Source organism: Halictus rubicundus, chromosome 13 (genome assembly GCF_050948215.1).
Source record: "Halictus rubicundus isolate RS-2024b chromosome 13, iyHalRubi1_principal, whole genome shotgun sequence".
Lineage (NCBI taxonomy): Eukaryota > Metazoa > Arthropoda > Insecta > Hymenoptera > Halictidae > Halictus > Halictus rubicundus.
The window spans coordinates 14,498,018-14,516,119 of NC_135161.1; the positions used below are offsets into that span (position 1 = coordinate 14,498,018).

General features: G+C 46.4%; 4 protein-coding genes across 12 annotated transcripts; 3 read left to right on the forward strand and 1 right to left on the reverse strand.

The window, feature by feature from the left end:
- The first annotated feature begins 284 nt into the window (after positions 1 to 284).
- On the forward strand, positions 285 to 2,125 carry Rpl15 (ribosomal protein L15). 2 transcript variants are annotated; one of them, XM_076799757.1, is made up of 5 exons: positions 285 to 404; positions 813 to 993; positions 1,279 to 1,415; positions 1,491 to 1,601; positions 1,806 to 2,125. In XM_076799757.1, the coding sequence occupies exons 2-5, from the start codon at positions 822 to 824 to the stop codon at positions 1,998 to 2,000; spliced, it is 615 nt and encodes a 204-aa protein (XP_076655872.1). In that variant the 5' UTR covers positions 285 to 404; positions 813 to 821; the 3' UTR covers positions 2,001 to 2,125. The 2 variants fall into 2 exon arrangements, with proteins under 2 accessions (XP_076655872.1, XP_076655873.1); XM_076799758.1 differs by lacking the exon at positions 285 to 404 and adding an exon at positions 483 to 506.
- A 169-nt stretch (positions 2,126 to 2,294) lies between these two features.
- Arpc3a (Actin-related protein 2/3 complex, subunit 3A) lies at positions 2,295 to 3,330 on the reverse strand. The gene is made up of 4 exons (XM_076799759.1): positions 3,168 to 3,330; positions 2,792 to 2,965; positions 2,532 to 2,727; positions 2,295 to 2,466 (listed from the first exon to the last, which is right to left on the reverse strand). The coding sequence occupies exons 1-4, from the start codon at positions 3,171 to 3,173 to the stop codon at positions 2,312 to 2,314; spliced, it is 531 nt and encodes a 176-aa protein (XP_076655874.1). The 5' UTR covers positions 3,174 to 3,330; the 3' UTR covers positions 2,295 to 2,311.
- Positions 3,331 to 4,100: 770 nt separating this feature from the next.
- Positions 4,101 to 12,037, forward strand: LOC143360667 (uncharacterized). 7 transcript variants are annotated; one of them, XM_076799719.1, is made up of 15 exons: positions 4,101 to 4,302; positions 4,677 to 4,764; positions 4,840 to 4,988; positions 5,071 to 5,322; positions 5,411 to 5,435; positions 6,755 to 6,911; positions 8,463 to 8,503; positions 8,597 to 8,865; positions 8,955 to 9,120; positions 9,192 to 9,460; positions 9,599 to 10,101; positions 10,167 to 10,352; positions 10,454 to 10,590; positions 10,675 to 10,831; positions 10,914 to 12,037. In XM_076799719.1, exons 1-15 carry the CDS (start codon positions 4,180 to 4,182, stop codon positions 11,077 to 11,079), a joined length of 2,688 nt encoding a protein of 895 aa, XP_076655834.1. In that variant the 5' UTR covers positions 4,101 to 4,179; the 3' UTR covers positions 11,080 to 12,037. The 7 variants fall into 7 exon arrangements, with proteins under 7 accessions (XP_076655834.1, XP_076655833.1, XP_076655836.1 ...); XM_076799718.1 differs by having other exon boundaries at positions 4,102 to 4,302; positions 10,451 to 10,590; XM_076799721.1 differs by having other exon boundaries at positions 4,102 to 4,302; positions 10,179 to 10,352.
- Positions 12,038 to 12,749: 712 nt separating this feature from the next.
- LOC143360673 (proclotting enzyme) lies at positions 12,750 to 17,469 on the forward strand. 2 transcript variants are annotated; one of them, XR_013083318.1, is made up of 9 exons: positions 12,750 to 12,927; positions 13,970 to 14,041; positions 14,179 to 14,505; positions 14,604 to 15,012; positions 15,080 to 15,348; positions 15,433 to 15,625; positions 15,697 to 15,974; positions 16,059 to 17,078; positions 17,173 to 17,469. XR_013083318.1 is itself a non-coding variant. In XM_076799744.1 (8 exons), the coding sequence occupies exons 1-8, from the start codon at positions 12,903 to 12,905 to the stop codon at positions 16,349 to 16,351; spliced, it is 1,866 nt and encodes a 621-aa protein (XP_076655859.1). In that variant the 5' UTR covers positions 12,750 to 12,902; the 3' UTR covers positions 16,352 to 17,469. The 2 variants fall into 2 exon arrangements, 1 of the variants encoding a protein (XP_076655859.1); XM_076799744.1 differs by having other exon boundaries at positions 16,059 to 17,469.
- The last annotated feature ends 633 nt before the right edge of the window (positions 17,470 to 18,102 follow it).

Sequence of the window (18,102 nt, forward strand, 5' to 3'; positions counted from 1 at the left end):
TTCGGTTCTGGAAAGTTCAACGTCTACTTCGCCGACTTAAATGTTGCCTTTTGTTTTACAGGTATTCCTGAAAAATGAGTTGTAATTTTTTTTTCAAATCGATCGTAACAATCTCCTCGGGTTTCGTATTTTCAAATTCGAATGTGTCGCAGTTTGATCGCTTCGTCGATCACGAAACCTTGCGCCAACGATAGAACGACCATTCGGTTAGAATTCTCCTCTTCTGCTGCGACTTTACCGACCGAAAAGATTTCACGTCCGGTAGGCGACGCCACGATCGTCGCCGTCACTCTAAATCACTGTGTAGTTTCCCATCTTTGACGCTGCTGATCCGCGATGCCTTGATACGAGCCGCACGCCGCACGTCCAACCTTTTCTCTTTCCTGTTGTTCCAATTGTGAAGGGTGAGTGGTTCGTGTTGGAAATCGCTAAATATCCCGTGCATCCACGTTTTTTTCTGAGCCGCGTGCAGAGGAGATTCTTCGCCAGGCCCATCCGTATAAAATGTTCTTATAATTTTTCATTATTATTCGAATACGAACATTCCAGTTGCTGTTTTTATTCATCCTAACCTACGCACGTATTTCAACCGCTTGCACGCGTTTCGTTCACAGTGCATACAATATACGCGAACAGTATTCTAAGGTTTAGGATCTGTTAGCTGATTTTGTTTAACGTTTTCTGTTTTTTTTTTTAATTATTATATAAATATTATTATTATTGTCCAAGTTCCAATTCACAATAAAATTTTTCGCGTTTGTTTTGTTTCGCAGGATAACATATTTTAACCAACTTGTTTGTTTATTCTTCAGGGATTCACAATGGGTGCGTACAAGTATATGCAAGAGCTTTATCGTAAAAAGCAGAGCGATATGCTCCGCTTTTTACTTCGAGTTCGATGCTGGCAGTACCGTCAGTTGACTAAAATGCATCGTGCCCCGAGACCATCCAGACCTGACAAAGCTCGCCGTTTGGGCTACAAAGCCAAGCAAGGTACGAACAATATTTATTTCAGTTCCCGTGTAAATCAAACGGCTTTGTCCATTTCGACTTTCAAATCGGAATTAGCCCGATTATTGTTTACATTACTTTGTTATATGTATATGTCCATCTTTTCGAATATTTCTATGATGAGTCGTACCATGCACCACTCTTACAGTATTATGGTGATATATGTGTACATGCTGACAATGCTTTATATGCTTTATTCTTTATAGGAGCATTATACGCTTCGCTGACATGAAAAAGTAATTGAATGTACTAATTTCTTACGCACAGGTTTCGTCATATTTAGAATTCGTGTAAGGAGAGGAGGTCGCAAACGTCCTGTCCCCAAGGGAGCAACTTATGGCAAACCCAAAAGCCACGGTGTTAACCAGCTGAAGCCAACCCGGAAATTACAGTCTGTCGCGGAAGTAAGTATTATATATATAATATTCCTACCATTTAAACATACGATTGTAAAAGCACGATTCTACCGTCATTTTCAGGAACGCGTGGGCCGACGATGCGGTGGTCTACGAGTGTTGAACAGTTACTGGGTTGCTCAGGACTCTACGTACATGTATTACGAAGTGATCTTGGTTGACCCTGCACACAAGGTACGCATACGGATCCTACTTTATCCAACTTGATTTGCTCCGAAGCGTATCAACCTTTTAAAATGATGATACCAATAATCTATAATTTGAAACCGATGATTTATTATCTTCCTTGGATGTCTGATATCAAAACACGACCACAAACCGTGAAAACCGTTGCCTATCGACGCTTTGCTACATTCGTGATCTCGTTTATATTTTCAGGAAATTCGTAACGATCCAAAGATCAATTGGATATGCGATGCTGTGCACAAACACCGCGAACTTCGCGGAAAGACTTCGGCTGGCAGAAGCTCGCGAGGATTGGGCAAAGGACATCGTTATTCACAGACTATCGGTGGTTCTGGCAAGGCGGCATGGCTGAGACGGAACTCATTATCGCTTCGCAGAAAGCGATAGGCAATTCAATCTTTATACTGTTAAGACTTGTGCGAACAAGATACATCATTTTATTGATATAATACAGCATTTTACGTCGATATCATGGTATATCCTGTACGAAATAAACATCTCTTCCGTACAAATCGTTCTTACACAATCATTCTTTCTTTTCCTTTAATTTTTCTTCTCTCTTTATTTTTACAAAGATAATGAACACCATGATACAATTGACGAGTCACCGAAACTCGCAATCTTTGCGTAACAAGTCTTTGTATTTATACACGTATATTCTATAATCACGGTGATGGATGGTTTATTTTTTTTTTTTTCTATTGACCAGGACCTGATAAAGATTTGTCCATGAACTTCTTTTTGGCAAAACACAACCACCATTTGCTGGGTTTTCCATCCTCTCCGTATACCTTTTCCACCAGTCTGACACCAGTTTCCTGTCTTATTTGTTGTAGATATTGTCTCATAGTATCTGTGAAATAATCACGAGTATAGTATTTCTTATCGCACACTCTTAACGATAAAGAAGCAATTTACCTGCTTCCATGGGATTACTAGGCTTGGCATACACGGAATTTAAGGGAAATCCAGGGTCTCCTGGAATATCGAACTTCGAAATAGCCAGAGAGTACATTTCGTTTGTAGCTTGGGCTTGGGTTGCGCATTTCTGCAGCCTTTTCAAGCACTCGGTTATGTACAATGTGATGTAAATTAAGACTCTGTCCGCCTCGCTCTGCAAAATCGTTGTACAGTACAAGTGTACTTTGGGGGACATTCTAAGGAGCAACGGCAGTTACCTTGATTTCGTATGTTCTAAAGAACACATTCGCTTTAAAGAAGTACAACGCTTCGTCGATTATGTCTAAATCTTTCGTAAAAGGAGGCGCGGGACCTCTAAAATGAGTTCGAATCGGCAAAAGCGCCATGTTACCGATGTTTCCATTGTTTTCTACGAAACACGAATGATATGCCTGCAACAGAAATTTCATCGACAAACGTATAAATACAGCTGCATTTGTTGTTGTAATTGTTTTCTTAATTCGTATGCCGTGTGCAACAGCATGTCAAGTTTGACAGTTCGTTACGCGCGCGAGGTTAAGGGAACGCCCTAATACATAACCAAGTTCGTTTTTCCTTGGATAATTGTTATATTCGTGAAAAGTAATTACTTACAGGCATAGCGACGAAATAGTTTCTAAGACAATGATATATTTTAGTCAATTTTGACAGGTATTTCGTGAAAAAAATCTAATTCACCGCATTTGGGTATCTGCGGAACACATACATATGTAGATGCGATAAATTACTATATGCACTTTAAGACTAGGCGCGCATTGCAGCGAAAGCTCTCTTTACAGATAACGAATCTTTCTCTTGTGCGGTAAAAAGCCAGAATATGGGCCTAATTTTAATATTTGAAGTAACAACGAACATTGGGAAATAACAGAAATTAAACCAATTTTGAATGGTTTATCGGCTCATTGAATTATACGTGTTTATTACGCGCATCAGGTGCATATTATCTAAATAGAAATTATGTACGCCTTTTTCGTTCACGTTATCGTCGAGTTTTAAATATAAATTCATCTACATATACATAAATAATTTGTATATTACTACGTAGTGGAAGTAATCCTAGGGATTTTAAAATGCAGAGATACCTGCTCACCGTCGCGTAATTTAGCTATCGATAACTATCGATAATAAAAGTAAATCATCGATAATTTTCGACACTGCCTACTATCGATAACTATCGATACTTGTCCACCACTACGCGAGAGCAGTGATGGGATATTGGACGGTTTTTTCGCGCATGCGCGTCCAAAAGCAGTAACGTATCTATATTGTGGAGAAAGTGGCGGTGGGTTATTATTATTGGCGGGAAAGTACCGGAAGAGTTGAGGACGAGAAGTCGAGACAGGCGTGCTACGGATTTTTGGTAAATTATTGTTACTATTTAATTGACATAAACATGTTATACATTAATTTTTCAATCTAAAATCATAACAAATTTTGTGAAATTATATAGGGTGACCAAGGTACCCAATTTTAGCTGAACTTTGTACTTTACTGAGGCTAAAATCGTCGCGCATGCGCGACAAAACCACTATTCCATTACTGCGCGAGAGTGTTAAGTTTCGGAGCTTAATCTTGCATTGTGTTGGACACTTTTTACCGAAGAATAATGGCCGATATAGAAGGGAAAAAGCTGACCGAACTCCGAGTGATAGACTTGAAAACGGAGCTCGAACGACGTGGACTCGATAAAAGTGGTAATAAAGCGGCACTCCTCGAGCGTCTCTCCAAAGTAAGCGTCCTTACTTTTTCCAATTCTCTCTCAAGCTATTCATCTATAATGCTTTTTACTGTTTTGTCGCCATTTTAACTCTATTGAGAAATCATTGAATATTGGTAGTTTATTGCCAGCAATCAGCGTTCGTAGTACAAACGAGGCAAGTTTAATTGGTTCGGTAATTGTTCACCGCAATTTTTAACATTCTTTCAACAAATGCATTATTTTATTGTTACTCCCTCGATACGTGTCTTTTTACACGTGCGGTTATTTATTTATGTCGGATCAACGAAAATATAATTCATTGTATCCTAATTTTCGTTGGAACAATTAATATATGCTGTTTAGAAAGTTAGTACGATAACTTCATTATGGTATGTTGTATACAGTCCATATCCGATGAAGGAGAAAATCCTGATGAATATCTGATTGTCCCTTGCGGCGGTATGTGTAAAATCAGTCCCAGAAAAAATAGTGGTTAGTATCGAACTGCAAACATAATACCTTTACCATTGTAGACTTTGCATTAATTTTTCTTATTTAAATTATCAGTGACCGGTACAACCAATTCAGACGAAACGGTAGAAGTTGCGGAAACCCAGAAAGAAGATGCTACGGACACGTCGGATATTTCCGATGCAAAGGTGAAGGCAGAAACAAAACTTTCCACGGAGAAAGAAGCGATTCCGCCCAAGTTGGAGGTAAGTAAAACGGATGTAATCGTAAGTATTCTTTGGTATATGTCAAGATCGTGAACCAAGAATCTAAGAAACATTGTACTAGGAATCTCGAGGAGAAGTTCAAAATAACACTGGCAAAGAAATAGAGTCCAAAAAGGAATCCAAGGTTCAGACGAATAAGGCAGTTGTCGAGAATACCCAGATCATTGAAAAGAAAATTGAATCCGAAGCAGCACCGGTGGTAAACGATGTCACGACTAATTCAGCTTCGACGGTCGAAGCTAATGGCATCGACAACGAAGATTCGATAAATTTGACTATCGGGGAAGACGAAGAAAATCTCCTCGCCGAGGAGGTAACATGATTTTCCCTTTGTAGTATCGCATCGTTGTTACAGCGAAAGCTACTATATTTGGAGTAATACATAAACGTTTATGTTGCAGACCGAGTCCCACGACAGGCACAAAGGTAAGTGTTACGACGCATCGAATCGCCTAACTTATCTAGCAGTTAAGTAAGAATTAAAGGAGTAGACGTAGCAATACTTTTATTTACGATGACGAGTAAGTTATTCGAAACTACGGCATCAAGACCAAGGGACTGTATTTTCTTCGAGCGATACACCTCGTCTATCCAGAACCACGATCGTGCCGAATCCGTCTACAAAGTTGTACGCGCGATGGCTCTCAGCTTACATCCGTTCTTCGAACTTCTGAATAAGCACCAGTTGTACAGGATGCGATGCGACCATTCTCGGCACATGGACATGGGACGGCACGGCACGCAACGATTTAACTAGAAAATACGACGGCTCGGCGGTCGGCGGTCGACGGTCGACGGTCGACGAGGTTTCATCCAGACTGAAACGCACATCCGCCGTCGTGTTTGCACCGTGGTTGCCGACAATGTATACACAAAGTTTTTCCCATAAACAGCTAGTCTATAAGTTAGTTAACGCTAGAGTTTGATATACAGATACATTAATTCTACCTAACCGCATAGAGCATCGTTGGAGATCGTTCTGCTTCCAAATTATGTGGATTCAAGAAGACTGAAGTGTTTGTCAAGCCACGAATCTTCCCCGTGCATAGTTAATGCTACGACGTTGTTCGTCCCATCATCGAGACTCGGACAAATCGATATTTTCGAAGCATAGCAGCCATAGGAGCTACTACAATCGGAACCATAGACTTCGAAAACAGACGCGCGGTCGCTCGTACTCGTATAAAATTTTCTGGCATCGGCATTATGCTGTCACACCATAGACATCTATAGAGTCGTATAGACTTAACGGGGAAACTAATCGTCCTTCTCCTTCGGTTAGCCCGCTTTCTATCGTTTCCGCTCTCCCAGATTGGATTCCTCGTCCGACTGTGCGTTCCAGCTTCCAGTATTTTTTGCTCGGAAGAGAATCGGGGTCGGGTCGGGCCGGGTCGAATCGTGGCAGGCTTCGATTCGCGGTCGCGCTGCTAAGGTAACCTTTAGTCGCGGCCCCCTCCCCCCTCTCCAGCTTCCTCGAGTAAAAATCGAGAGGAACGAAACGGTAAAAATAGGGTCACACCGTGGAACGTACCATTGAAGAGTGAATTTGTGATGTTGCCGCGAGATGTTCACGCGAGATCACGCGCGGTCTTCATCGTAATTGAGTGTGTGCACTCTGTTAGTGGCTCGGACGCAGTTTCATGCTGTGGATGCAGGAAATGCAGGCCACTAAGCAGGAGCGTTAGGGAGGGAGAAGAGATCTGGCCTTGCAGAAAGTGACCATGGTACCTTGATTGTCTCTGCAGATGGAGGAGAGAAGAAGAAAGTCGAAGAGAACAGCAAGAAGGGAGAGTCTAAAGGGAGCGGTAGAGCAGAAGCCGGCGCCAACAGCAAGGAAGGGACCTCGTCAGGCGCGAACATCGGGACGAAGAACAAGCAGGACGGTGGAGACGGAAGCAAGAGGTTGGTCTCTCATTGCTAAAACAAACAAAAAACAAAACAAACCATTCACAGTGTGGTACGACAACGAAATGCCATCCGAATCCAACTCTATGATAGCGATGCTCTCTCTCTCTCTCCTCGGCTGCGCATACGAGTACGAATATCATCAGGATAAGATACTGTCGAACGATGGATTCCCAAGATGAAATTATTCGTCAAAGTCGCACGCAAGATTACTTTATTCCATTTTTTTCAATCGCATACACGAAGTTTCTTTCCGCTCAGTACGTTTAGGCTGTAATTCCTAACTCTGGAAAGTATGTTAAGAAATCGAGAAATTGGCTAGCAAACTTAAATGTTAAACGAACCAAGTCCCATGTAACCGCTCCTATTCGTAAACGACTATTTTTCAAAGGTGTTACACGCTCTACGATTACGAAGATATTCGTTCTTTAGAAACCAAACCAAACCAAACAATAAAAAAAAAATATATATATATATATATATGTATATATACAAAACGACAGCTGCATCGAGCACGATTGCAAGAATACTTAGTATCTCGAGGTAAATTCTACTCTCGGCAAGCGGCTGAGAAGCAATTCTATCGATGACCGGAGATACAGATATATCTATAAGTGCATCCATGTACAGATACTGATACCGATACCGATACCGCTACTCTATCTCTCGCGTGTGTGTGTCGATACCCGTTTCAACTCGACAAGAAGTGCCCTCCCGGAAGAATCGCCAAGGAGACGATGATGCTCCCTATCTGGAAATCTATTGTGTAGAGGGATACGCAGTACGATCCCGCACGGACAATACTTTTGTTAACACACGAGTGAGATACGAACTGGATCCGCAGAATGCAACGAAAACATGCGTAATAGAAAAATAATAACTAGGAAAAAAAAGATCAAAGTGGTAACGCTATCTTGTGTAACAACGATGCATACATAAGTGAACGCCAAAGTGCAATCGATCGTATTTCGTTACTGTTGTTGTTGATGTTAATTGTTGTTGTTGTTGTTGATGTTATTATTATTATTATTATTATTATTATTATCGTTATTATTACTATCGCTACTATCGCTGCTGCTACTACTACTACTACTACTACTACTACTACTACTACTACTACTACTACTACTACTACTACTACTACTACTACTACTACTACTACTACTACTACTACTTCTACTACTACTACTACTACTACTACTACTACTGTTACCACCGACATCATTGTCATCGTCATCACCACTATCACAACCACTATTCACCATCACCACTGTCACAGTCACTGTCACTATCACTATCACTATCACTATCACTATCACTGCCACTATTACTGCTATTATAATTATCGATTATTAGCATTACTATTGTTATTACGATTGCTGAGGACAAGAAAAGTTGCTAGCCAAATTTATATGCTTAACATAGTTACAGAGGTACTTATTGAGCCTCAGAAAAGTCATAGTTTTTAAAGGCATTATTTCTTGTACATAAGAATAAGGACAGTTGAAACTATTTTGTGGGCGTAACGAATACAATCGTTATTTTCAGCGCGGAGTCTAGTAACAAGAATCAAAAAAGGGACGACAAAGGTAACTATCCGAAGCGTTCGAAGCGAAACGATCGTAGGGAGAATATTCTCCTGGTCAGTCAGGACACGCTCGATCGTCTTTTTGTTTTCGCAGACAAGAAAAATTGCCAAGTTAGCCCCGTTAACGCGAGCAGCAGAAACTTATGGGTGTCCGGATTGTCTTCGAGCACTCGTGCCACCGATTTGAAGCAAATATTTTCGAAATACGGAAAGGTGATCGGCGCGAAAGTGGTTACGAACGCGAGGACACCCGGCGCAAGATGCTATGGATACGTGACCATGTCGACGAGCGAAGACGCCGCGAAATGCATCCAGCATTTGCACAAGACGGAACTCCACGGCCGCGTGATATCCGTCGAAAAGGTAGGTGCTGCCTGGAAAAAAAAGGGGAAAACGGGAAAACGTCTCTAGAGATTCTGTTGAATCACCGACGATTCGGTTTGCGTTTCAAGGCGAAAGGCGACACGCAGCAAAGCCACATGCGCAAACGGGACACCGCCAACGGAAAGTCCGAGAAGAAGGAGGAAAAGGACAAGTTGAAGGATAATCACGAGACGGCCGACCGCAAAGAGAAAGAGGCGAAAAAGGAAAAGAGCGAAGAGAAGGGATCGGAAGCAAGTGAGTGATCGATCGACAAGCGGTGTGTTTTCTCTAGGCGAAAAGAGCCTAGACGGAACGACCATTAAAAGAAACGTTTAAATGTGCGGTAGCGAAAAAATCGGACGAGAAGGGCGAGACCGGCGAGAACAAGAAGACGGAGGCGCAGGAGAAGAAGGACGAACCTCTGAAGGAGTCGGACTCCCGATCGACCAAATCGACCAGCAAGAAACCTGAGAGCGAGCGAGGAAGACGCGACGAGAAGAGGATTCGATCCTGGGATCATCACCGATCTCACACACGGTCTCGTAGCCGCGAGCGACGCAGACGCGACGATGTGCTCACATTCGCGAAGATCAGGGTAAATGACGCGCGGGATATTTCAGCGATTCCATTCGATTCGTTGCGCTGCGCTGCGCTGCGATCGTTGTCACCAGTATCGCATGTTTGTTCCGTTGGTGGCCGCGTTACTCACGACTAGTCGGATCTCTGCTTTCAGGAGGAACGAGAGAGGCAGAGATTACGCGAGAAAGAGAGAATGCTTCGCGAGGAGGAACGTAGACGGCGAGAGGATATGGAACGCCAAAGGGAGATCGAACGTCGACACAGGGAAGAGGCGGCACGTTTGGAGAGAGAACGGGAAAAGCTGCGCAGGGAACGGGAGAGAATCGAACAGGAGAAGGCCGAGCTGCTTCGTCTCGAGCGGGAACGTCAGAAGTTGGAACGGGAGAAGCTGGAACGCGAGAGGCTCGAACTCAAGAGACAACAGATGCGGCTCGAGGAGAGCAGACGCGCTCCTCCTCCACCCTCGATAAAGCGATCCTCCAGCGACCGAAGAGATCCGAGAGACCTGTACGTGGAGCCGGACAGGAAACGCATAGCCACCGAGCACAGTCGAAGACACACTCCGGATCGGGTCAGCGATCGTCGCGGCGAGATTCTGGATCGCGTCTCGGACAGACGGTTGGACTCGTCGCCGCCTGCTCGTTACGAGTCCACCAGGTAAACGACACGGTCTCTATCGGAACGCGAACAGTCGGTTGCGAACGAGACTTTTCGAAACTAAGATTCGTTTACAGGTCCACTCAAGATCTAGGACTGAAGAAGGAATTTAAGCGCAGCAGCGACTTTACTTCGCGAAGCAGCCGTCCGGAAAGCTTCTCCGACGTGTCTCGCGGAAGGGAGGTGATCGTCCGTCGAGAGCCGCTCAGTACGACCACCTCGTCGATCGATCCTCGACAAGTTAAAGAGAGGTAATTCGATTTTCGGTTCTTTCGGTGAACGGTTGTCAAACTGTTTAGGTTCTCGTTCGAGTTGGCTCGAACTCTGCGGAATTTTTTCTGTCTTCCAGCAGATACGAGCGACCCAGCACCACCACTTATACTCGCGAGCGCGAAGTTCGTCGCTCCGAGCCAGAAACGCATAGAAGTTCCAGAGACAGTCATACGCGTTACAGCGAAAGTTTCAAACCCACGGGCTCGACCACGCCGCGTAAGTAGCAAACGCGCGACGAGTACGACGATTCCGCTCCAACGGCCGAGATCGAAATCAAAATCTAAAGTCGATCATTCGCAGGTGACAGTCGGTACGTGGAGAGCAATCGAACGACAAGCAGCTGGCACTCGGGTCCGCCGTCCACGAAATCGTTCAATTCTGTGCCGAGCAGCGGTACCCGCGATCCGCGAAACGAACCATCCAGCTGGAGCTCCAGATCGTCGGAGAACGTAAACAGGTACGCGCACCCGGTAAAGACTTTCGGCAAAGATCGAACCCGGAAAAACGTACCGATACGATGGACGATCGATCAATTCCAGATGGAGTAATTCGAGCAGCATGGGAAATACGTTACGCCATCCGGTTCCGCCGACTTACCAGAGCGGTCCCATTCAATCTATGGGATTGACAGCACCCGGAACAGCGCCGTCGTACGATCGTTTCGATCCGTACAAATCCTCCATGCCGAGCATGAGAAAATACTGATTCTCCGCAACTGATACGGGCTACCGTAACGAGTGACCACACCCGGTTCGGTTCGGTTTGGTTCGGTTCGGTTCTAGCGCGCGGCAACGCGTTACGGCCCACGAACCTATACCTATGCCTATACCTATACCTATACCTATACCAACACCATCAAACCTATCTCTATACCTATTCTCATTCTCATCCTCATTCGTATTCGTATTCGTATTCGTATTTGTATTCGCATTCGCCCGAAACTCGAGGGGGGGGGGGGGCACGTTAGTTACGTTTGCGCCGCATCAAACATTTCCTAAGGCAGGCACAGAGAGCGCAGTTTCATTTAGCTTCTGTTGCGACCACGCGCGCAGCTTTTAACGTCTGGAACGATCGCGACACGCGATCCATTATCGATATACTTTTTCTTTTTCTTTTTACTTTGATTTCTGATTTTTTATTACCACGATACGCGACGAAGCGGATAGCAGACACGAATCGCAACGATCCGATCGACGTCGCGACACACCAATGAATTTTTGTACAATCGTGGTTGAACGTACGATCGAATGCAATTTGTTGTAACACCGCGGCGTATCCGGATCGACTATGTTCGTACGATACGTTTGCCGTAATTTCATTGAATCAACGCCAAGATCCTCGTTCGTTTACATCGATGAATATATTCTTGTAGCACGTTAAGGTATATCGCAATTTACAATTTTATCGTGTACCTCTAACCGACGACTTCTACGCGACCACCCATACACGAGACATACACAAACACAGACACGAACACAATCGAATCTTTGTCGCGCTAGCGCTCGCGCGTACATATTCTATGAGAATATGACTGAATTTGTATGTTGAATTCCATAAGAATATCGAGCGACGTTGAAATCGACATTCATACGTGAAGCACACGTACCACGTTTCTGTGTAGCGGCAATTATTACGGTATAAATAAATTTATGGCATATTAGTAGCTGTCGTTTCGTAATTTCTTCATTGTATTCTCCGCTTAATTCGTCCGTGCTTTGTTGTTCGTTTTTCTCGGTTTCCAGAGGCGAAACGAAACAACGGCCCGAGAAACGTAGACGCGCGTCGGCGATCTCTTGATCGCGCGACCTACGATCCGAAAGTGGAAAGAAAAAGCAACAGGTAGCAATAACCGATGGGAGGGAACACTTTCCCTTGGTCGAGCGAAGAAAGGCGAGATGGAAAAGAAACCACAGAGAGAGAGTGAGGGAACGAGTCCGTCGAAAGCAAAGTGTGTCGAGGTCTTTTCACGGACAGTCATCGCACGATCGAGCTTCGGCTCCGAAGCACCCACGGTGTTGCACGGGTTCCTCCTCCGTTCTTCGTTCTTCGTTCTCTGCTCGCATCTTTTCGATCCGTTTCTCCTTTTCTATCCGGCACGGGCCTGCGCCACCTCCTCGATTGGGTCCCGGTCTTTTCAGGCCTCCCAACTCCCATCCCACCGCCGACCCCCCCACCCCCTTGGGTTGGGGTCTCTCTTCCCCTCTCTCCTCATCTATTTGGTTTTTCCTGTCTTTCTACACAAGTCTCTCTCTCTCTCTCTCTCTCTCTCTCTCTCTCTCTCTCTCTTTCCGAAACGCACGGAACGCACACTCTCGCTTGCTCCTCGACGTCGTACTCTGGCTGTCTTTGTCCCGCTGGCTCTCGGAGCTCGATAGACGATGAACAATTCGCCGGTACCGTCGCGGACGCAACAACTCTATCGAAATAGTTTGAGGCCGTGCGTCTCCTCGCAGGTATCGGTAGTGGTAACGGCTAACCATCTGGAATGTCTGTGAATGGGAATCGTTGACGTTTAACTCTGCTGCAGGATGCTGTCGTCCGTCGTTCTCTTCGGTAAGTTGGCTCCTCGACAACGTTTTCTTTTCACATTCGTTGAAAGCTGTGAACGTTCATCGACACAGTCGGTGATTCGGCGAGCTTCGTTTCTTCGTCCGGACGATACGTGAAAAAAAAATACGATTTTCGCTCCAGACTCGAAGTTTTTTCGACGAAACGATTCTAATCGCGCGCGTGCGGTTTTGAACCGGGCGCTTGTCTCGACGCGCTACCACCGTCATCGTCATCGTCACCGTCACCGTCACCGTTCTCCGATACGCGCTTTATACGCTTTCCTCGAAACAGAAACGTATCTACGTTCGATCGTTGATCCTTTCGCGAGCCCGCACGATGCGGGTTAAAGGTCGCTTTTCCACGAGCGATCTCGTCTCCGAAAGCTAGAACGAAGGGCAAAGTTCGGCAACGTCGGTGAAATCGGTACTCGCGTATTTCCAATTCGAATTTTCCTGGCGCGATCGCCGCTATTCTTGTTGTTGTTGGATCGCTCGAGATCCTCCTGCGGTCGCGAAACGACGAAGGTCGGGCATGAATCGACGATGAATCAGTGAACGGAAGAAAGAGGCGCGCTTTCTCGTCTCGGGCAACTTTCACCGTCGATAAACTTTGTGCGCGTCAACTCGTCCCGAAAAGACTTTTCGTTCGGTTTTAACCCTTTGGCTTTTCCCTCGATTCTTCTCGTTCGCCGAACGAAAATGATCGAAATCGAGTCGGCTCTCTTCGGGGGTGAAACAACTCCGAAGAGGTTCCTGAAGAGGTCAGGAGGAAAATAGCGTGGCGATCGGTATGGTGGGTCCTCCGAATCGCGTCATCGGTCGCGTTTCTCGGAAGAGTCGAAAGCTGTCGTCCTCTTCGACGTAAAAACCCCGAATGTTGCGCAACGATCGCGGGCCGTTGTCGATGGTCGTTGATCGTCGTACGATCGCTCGATCCTAGAATGATAACTTTCGCGGTTAACGAGACGAGGCTTCTATCTGCGAACGAAAGAGGCAAGAGAACGAAAGTGTAAACGGCCGTTTACTCGGCCGATCGAATGTTTCAGAAGTTTGCGCGATATGGAGTTTGCTAACGAGTTCCTGGTGCTACAGCGACCAAGTAGCGCGATACAGTTACCGTAAGTAAGAAACACGTATTCGCTCTGTAGACACGGGGTGTTTCCGTTCGGTAAATCGTAAACCGATGGATGGTGAGTCGGCGCAGTCTTCCGGCAGGCTTTTAATCGGTAGTACGCGCCGGTATCGGTGTTTTCAGCGGCGAGATACGGGACCCCGAGCTCGCCGATGTTCGCCGGGCCGATCGCGAGGATAGAGCCGTGGCGGCGAACGGTTTTCGATGACCCCCGAAGATCCTCGATCCCCGGAGCCTTCCGCAGGGAGACCAGAGACCACGGGAAACTGGTAAGGATGGAGTTTTCGAGGCGAGAGGAGCCAGATCCGTTGATCACGATCAGCGAAACTCTGGGCGCCTTGAACACCGTCGGCAGCTACATCGTCAACATGACCAGGGGCGTAGAGAACTCGAATTATCCACCGAAGGAATTACCGTCGGCCATATACACCATCTCGAAGAACATTCTGGGTAGAAATCTCTCGCGGACGCCTATACGGACGAGGTTGCTTCTCTCCAGGCGATTCGATTTCGATAACGTATCGTTTCTTTCCTCTCGCATTTCCCAGGTCGCAACGTGACGGACAGCATAGCGCCGTTGGTTCGCGGAGTGGCGCTGCCCCCGCGAACCCCAGCGATTTCTTCGAATTCTTCGTCTTCGTCTTCCGCTTCAACCTCTCTAACCGTTTCCTCGTCGACGACCCCGAACCCGGTTTCATCTTCGTTTCCATCGTCAGCTCCAGCTCCAGCTCCGTCCACGTTCTCCACGGACGTGATCGCGAACAGAGAGAAAGATTCGTTGCCGGTATCGTCGTCCGGTTGCACCACGGCCGACGGCGCTCCGGGAAGCTGCCAGGATCTGAGCAACTGTCCTCAACTTTTGCTGGATTTGACCAAACTCAGACAATCTCTGTGCTTCAAGAGCCTGTTTGTCCCGGGTGTTTGTTGCCCGTCGACCGACAAGACCGAAATCGCGAGGTAAGTTGTCACGGAGATTGACAACTCTGATCGTTTACTACTAAATAATAACCAATGAAACTTTCAGCGAATCGATCGGTATAAATCCGGCGAGCGGAATCGTCGTCGGTGCGCACACCCAACGACCACCGATACGGCCGACGAAGCTGCAGACACCTCGACCTATTCCATTGTTCCCGGTCTCGTCGACGTCGACGTCGACCTCGACGACGACCTTCGGCCCGCACCTCGCTCTCCCGGATGGACAGAGTTCGACGACGACCGAATCGAACGTCGTATCCGTCGCCGAGACGATCGTCTCTAGCATCGACAACAACTTTATTCAGGACGATGAGGGTAAAGAGAGTAGATGAGTCGCGGTAACGAAACGCGACGCGTTTGCTTGGACGCATAATTTTTTTCTTTTCTTCTCGTTCGTAGAATGCGGCGTTCGAAATTCGGGCAAGTATCGTGTGGTCGGCGGCGAGGAAGCCTTGCCAGGACGTTGGCCATGGATGGCAGCGATATTTCTGCATGGCGCGAAGCGCACCGAATTCTGGTGCGGCGGTTCGCTGATCGGCCCGCGGCATATTCTCACCGCTGCTCATTGCACGCGCGACCAACGTCAACGACCGTGAGTGCTGCCACAGCTGTGTCTTATACTTGACAATTCGAACGTAATAACGATCGTTTACCGTTGCACAGGTTCGCGGCGAGGCAATTCACGGTGAGACTCGGGGACATAGATCTCGAGAGAAACGACGAGCCGTCCGCTCCGGAAACCTACACGGTCAAGAAAATCCACGCGCATCCAAAGTTCTCGAGGGCCGGCTTTTACAATGACATCGCGGTTCTCGAGCTGACCAGACCTGTTCGAAAGTCGCCGTACGTGATACCGATTTGCTTGCCGCAGTCGCGTTATCGGAACGAGCGATTCGCTGGTGCGAGACCCACCGTGGTCGGATGGGGCACCACCTACTACGGTACGTACGCCTCCTCGATTTGCATATAATAATTTTCATATAATAATCGTCTCGAATCGTTTTCGAATACGTGTCTGTCGACAGGCGGCAAAGAGAGCACCGTCCAGAGACAAGCGGTTCTTCCGGTATGGAGAAACGAAGACTGCAACTCGGCTTACTTCCAACCGATCACCACGAACTTTTTGTGCGCCGGATACAGTCAGGGTGGCAAAGACGCCTGTCAAGGCGATTCCGGGGGTCCCTTGATGCTCAGAGCCGACGGTCGTTGGATCCAAATCGGTATCGTCTCTTTCGGCAACAAGTGCGGCGAACCCGGATATCCTGGCGTTTATACGCGCGTTACGGAGTACACCGACTGGATCAAAAGCAATTTCTGATCGATATAGCGATCGCGAATAAGACCGGGGCCGGTAATTGCGCCGTCTGCATTGACGCTGACAAAGGAATCGCGCGCGTTCCTTTTTCTCTTATCGCGAGCGCGTATGCGTGCCAAGAATTATTATCATTATCGTTACAATTACGGTTGTTATTCTTATTGTTACCGCCTGTCTTATTATTAATTTATTATTATTGTTATTAATATTGTGGAATGGAATACGGTACGGTACGCGTACACAAATGAATATCCGTACTACTTTCGTGCGAACCCGACGCATCTCAATTTCAAGGAATCTCGATTCGACGAATTTCAAATAAACACAAGTGCCTGACAAGAAGTGAGCCGTAAACGTAGTCGCAAATTCTTGTTGCGCGCGCGTCTACTGTTTCGAAAAAAGATTACGCGATTCCCTATGAAATTTTTGCCGACCACCACCCGTTCGCACCTTTTCGCTTTTCCTAAATCGAGAGTTCCGAAGCCGTTCAAGATGAAGAGCAAAAGCGTTTCGGCTCAAAATTTGGAAAGTCTCGTGAAGCAAGTTGTGAACGAAGCGCTCGAAGATAACGGTTAGTGCAGCGAGTGCAACTATATCGTTGAGTAAAGAGTACTATGTACGTTGGCATTTTCATGCAGAACAGATCATCAAATTTCGTCGAATGATCTACGAAGAATGGTATTTCAAGAAATGGTCGGAACCGAAGGATACGAATCGAAAAGAAAACGAGGTAACTACTCGGGCAATGATCGGAGTTCGATGTGAATTAGATGCGTGCTTCTTCTTGATACCGACCTGGCCGAACCTTTTCTCTTTCTTTCCAGAATATATCGGAAACCGTGGTTCACCGTAGATCGAATCGGTACAGATACAAGCGCGAAACGAGTTCATCCTCCACGCGAAACATCGATCCATCGAACGACGAAAATCTGGGAAGAACAAAATCATTTCCCGAGAATCGTGGAAAATCGCAGGAAACGAGCGCCGTGACCGTTTCGACTGACAAAGTAGACAGTCACGATGAAGCTTTGACCGACGAAAACTTGATCGAAATTTGGTGTAACATATCGAGACGACCGAGACCGAAAAACGCGTCGAACACCGTCTCCGAAAAAGTTCGTCCACGCTCCGCCGACAACAGGTTATCGTTTCGTCTTCGCCAATGTTCGATCAGTTTCTTCCTGAAAAATACATGGATCGATTACGGTATCTTAGGTCCTCGGCGCAGCGTCGAAACCAATACGGATTGACCTTCGAAGCTTGGACCGCTAACAAGACTTTGGCCTATCGAGAGGTTCTGAGACGCGAGCAACGGCTTCGTCGGTTATCCGTTTCTCGGGCAAACGCGGAACGGGAACGAAAACAGAGATTGTTTTCGCGGCAGGTGTGCACCGTGCGACCGATCACCGATCGCGTTATCAAACGATTCCAACCGAGCGCAATTATTATTCTACGAGTCTAATCGATTTCCTCTGGTAAGATACGAGCTCGGAAAAGACACCAGCGGAACCCAATGCATGCGACAGCACCAAATTTGAATTACCTTAAAAAAGAGGGAGACGCCAGATTCGATGGAGGAGAGACGCGAACGCAGACAGCGCGGTAACGTAATTGGTTTTCCGTAATCAAATTTCTCTAATATTTCTCTGTACGTTTGTACCGAAAAACGTTTGACACCGTTCAGCAAAGGAGCTCGCGCGAGCATTCCACGGAAAGGAAAATCAGCTTCGGTGAAAATTATGGAAACTTTCATC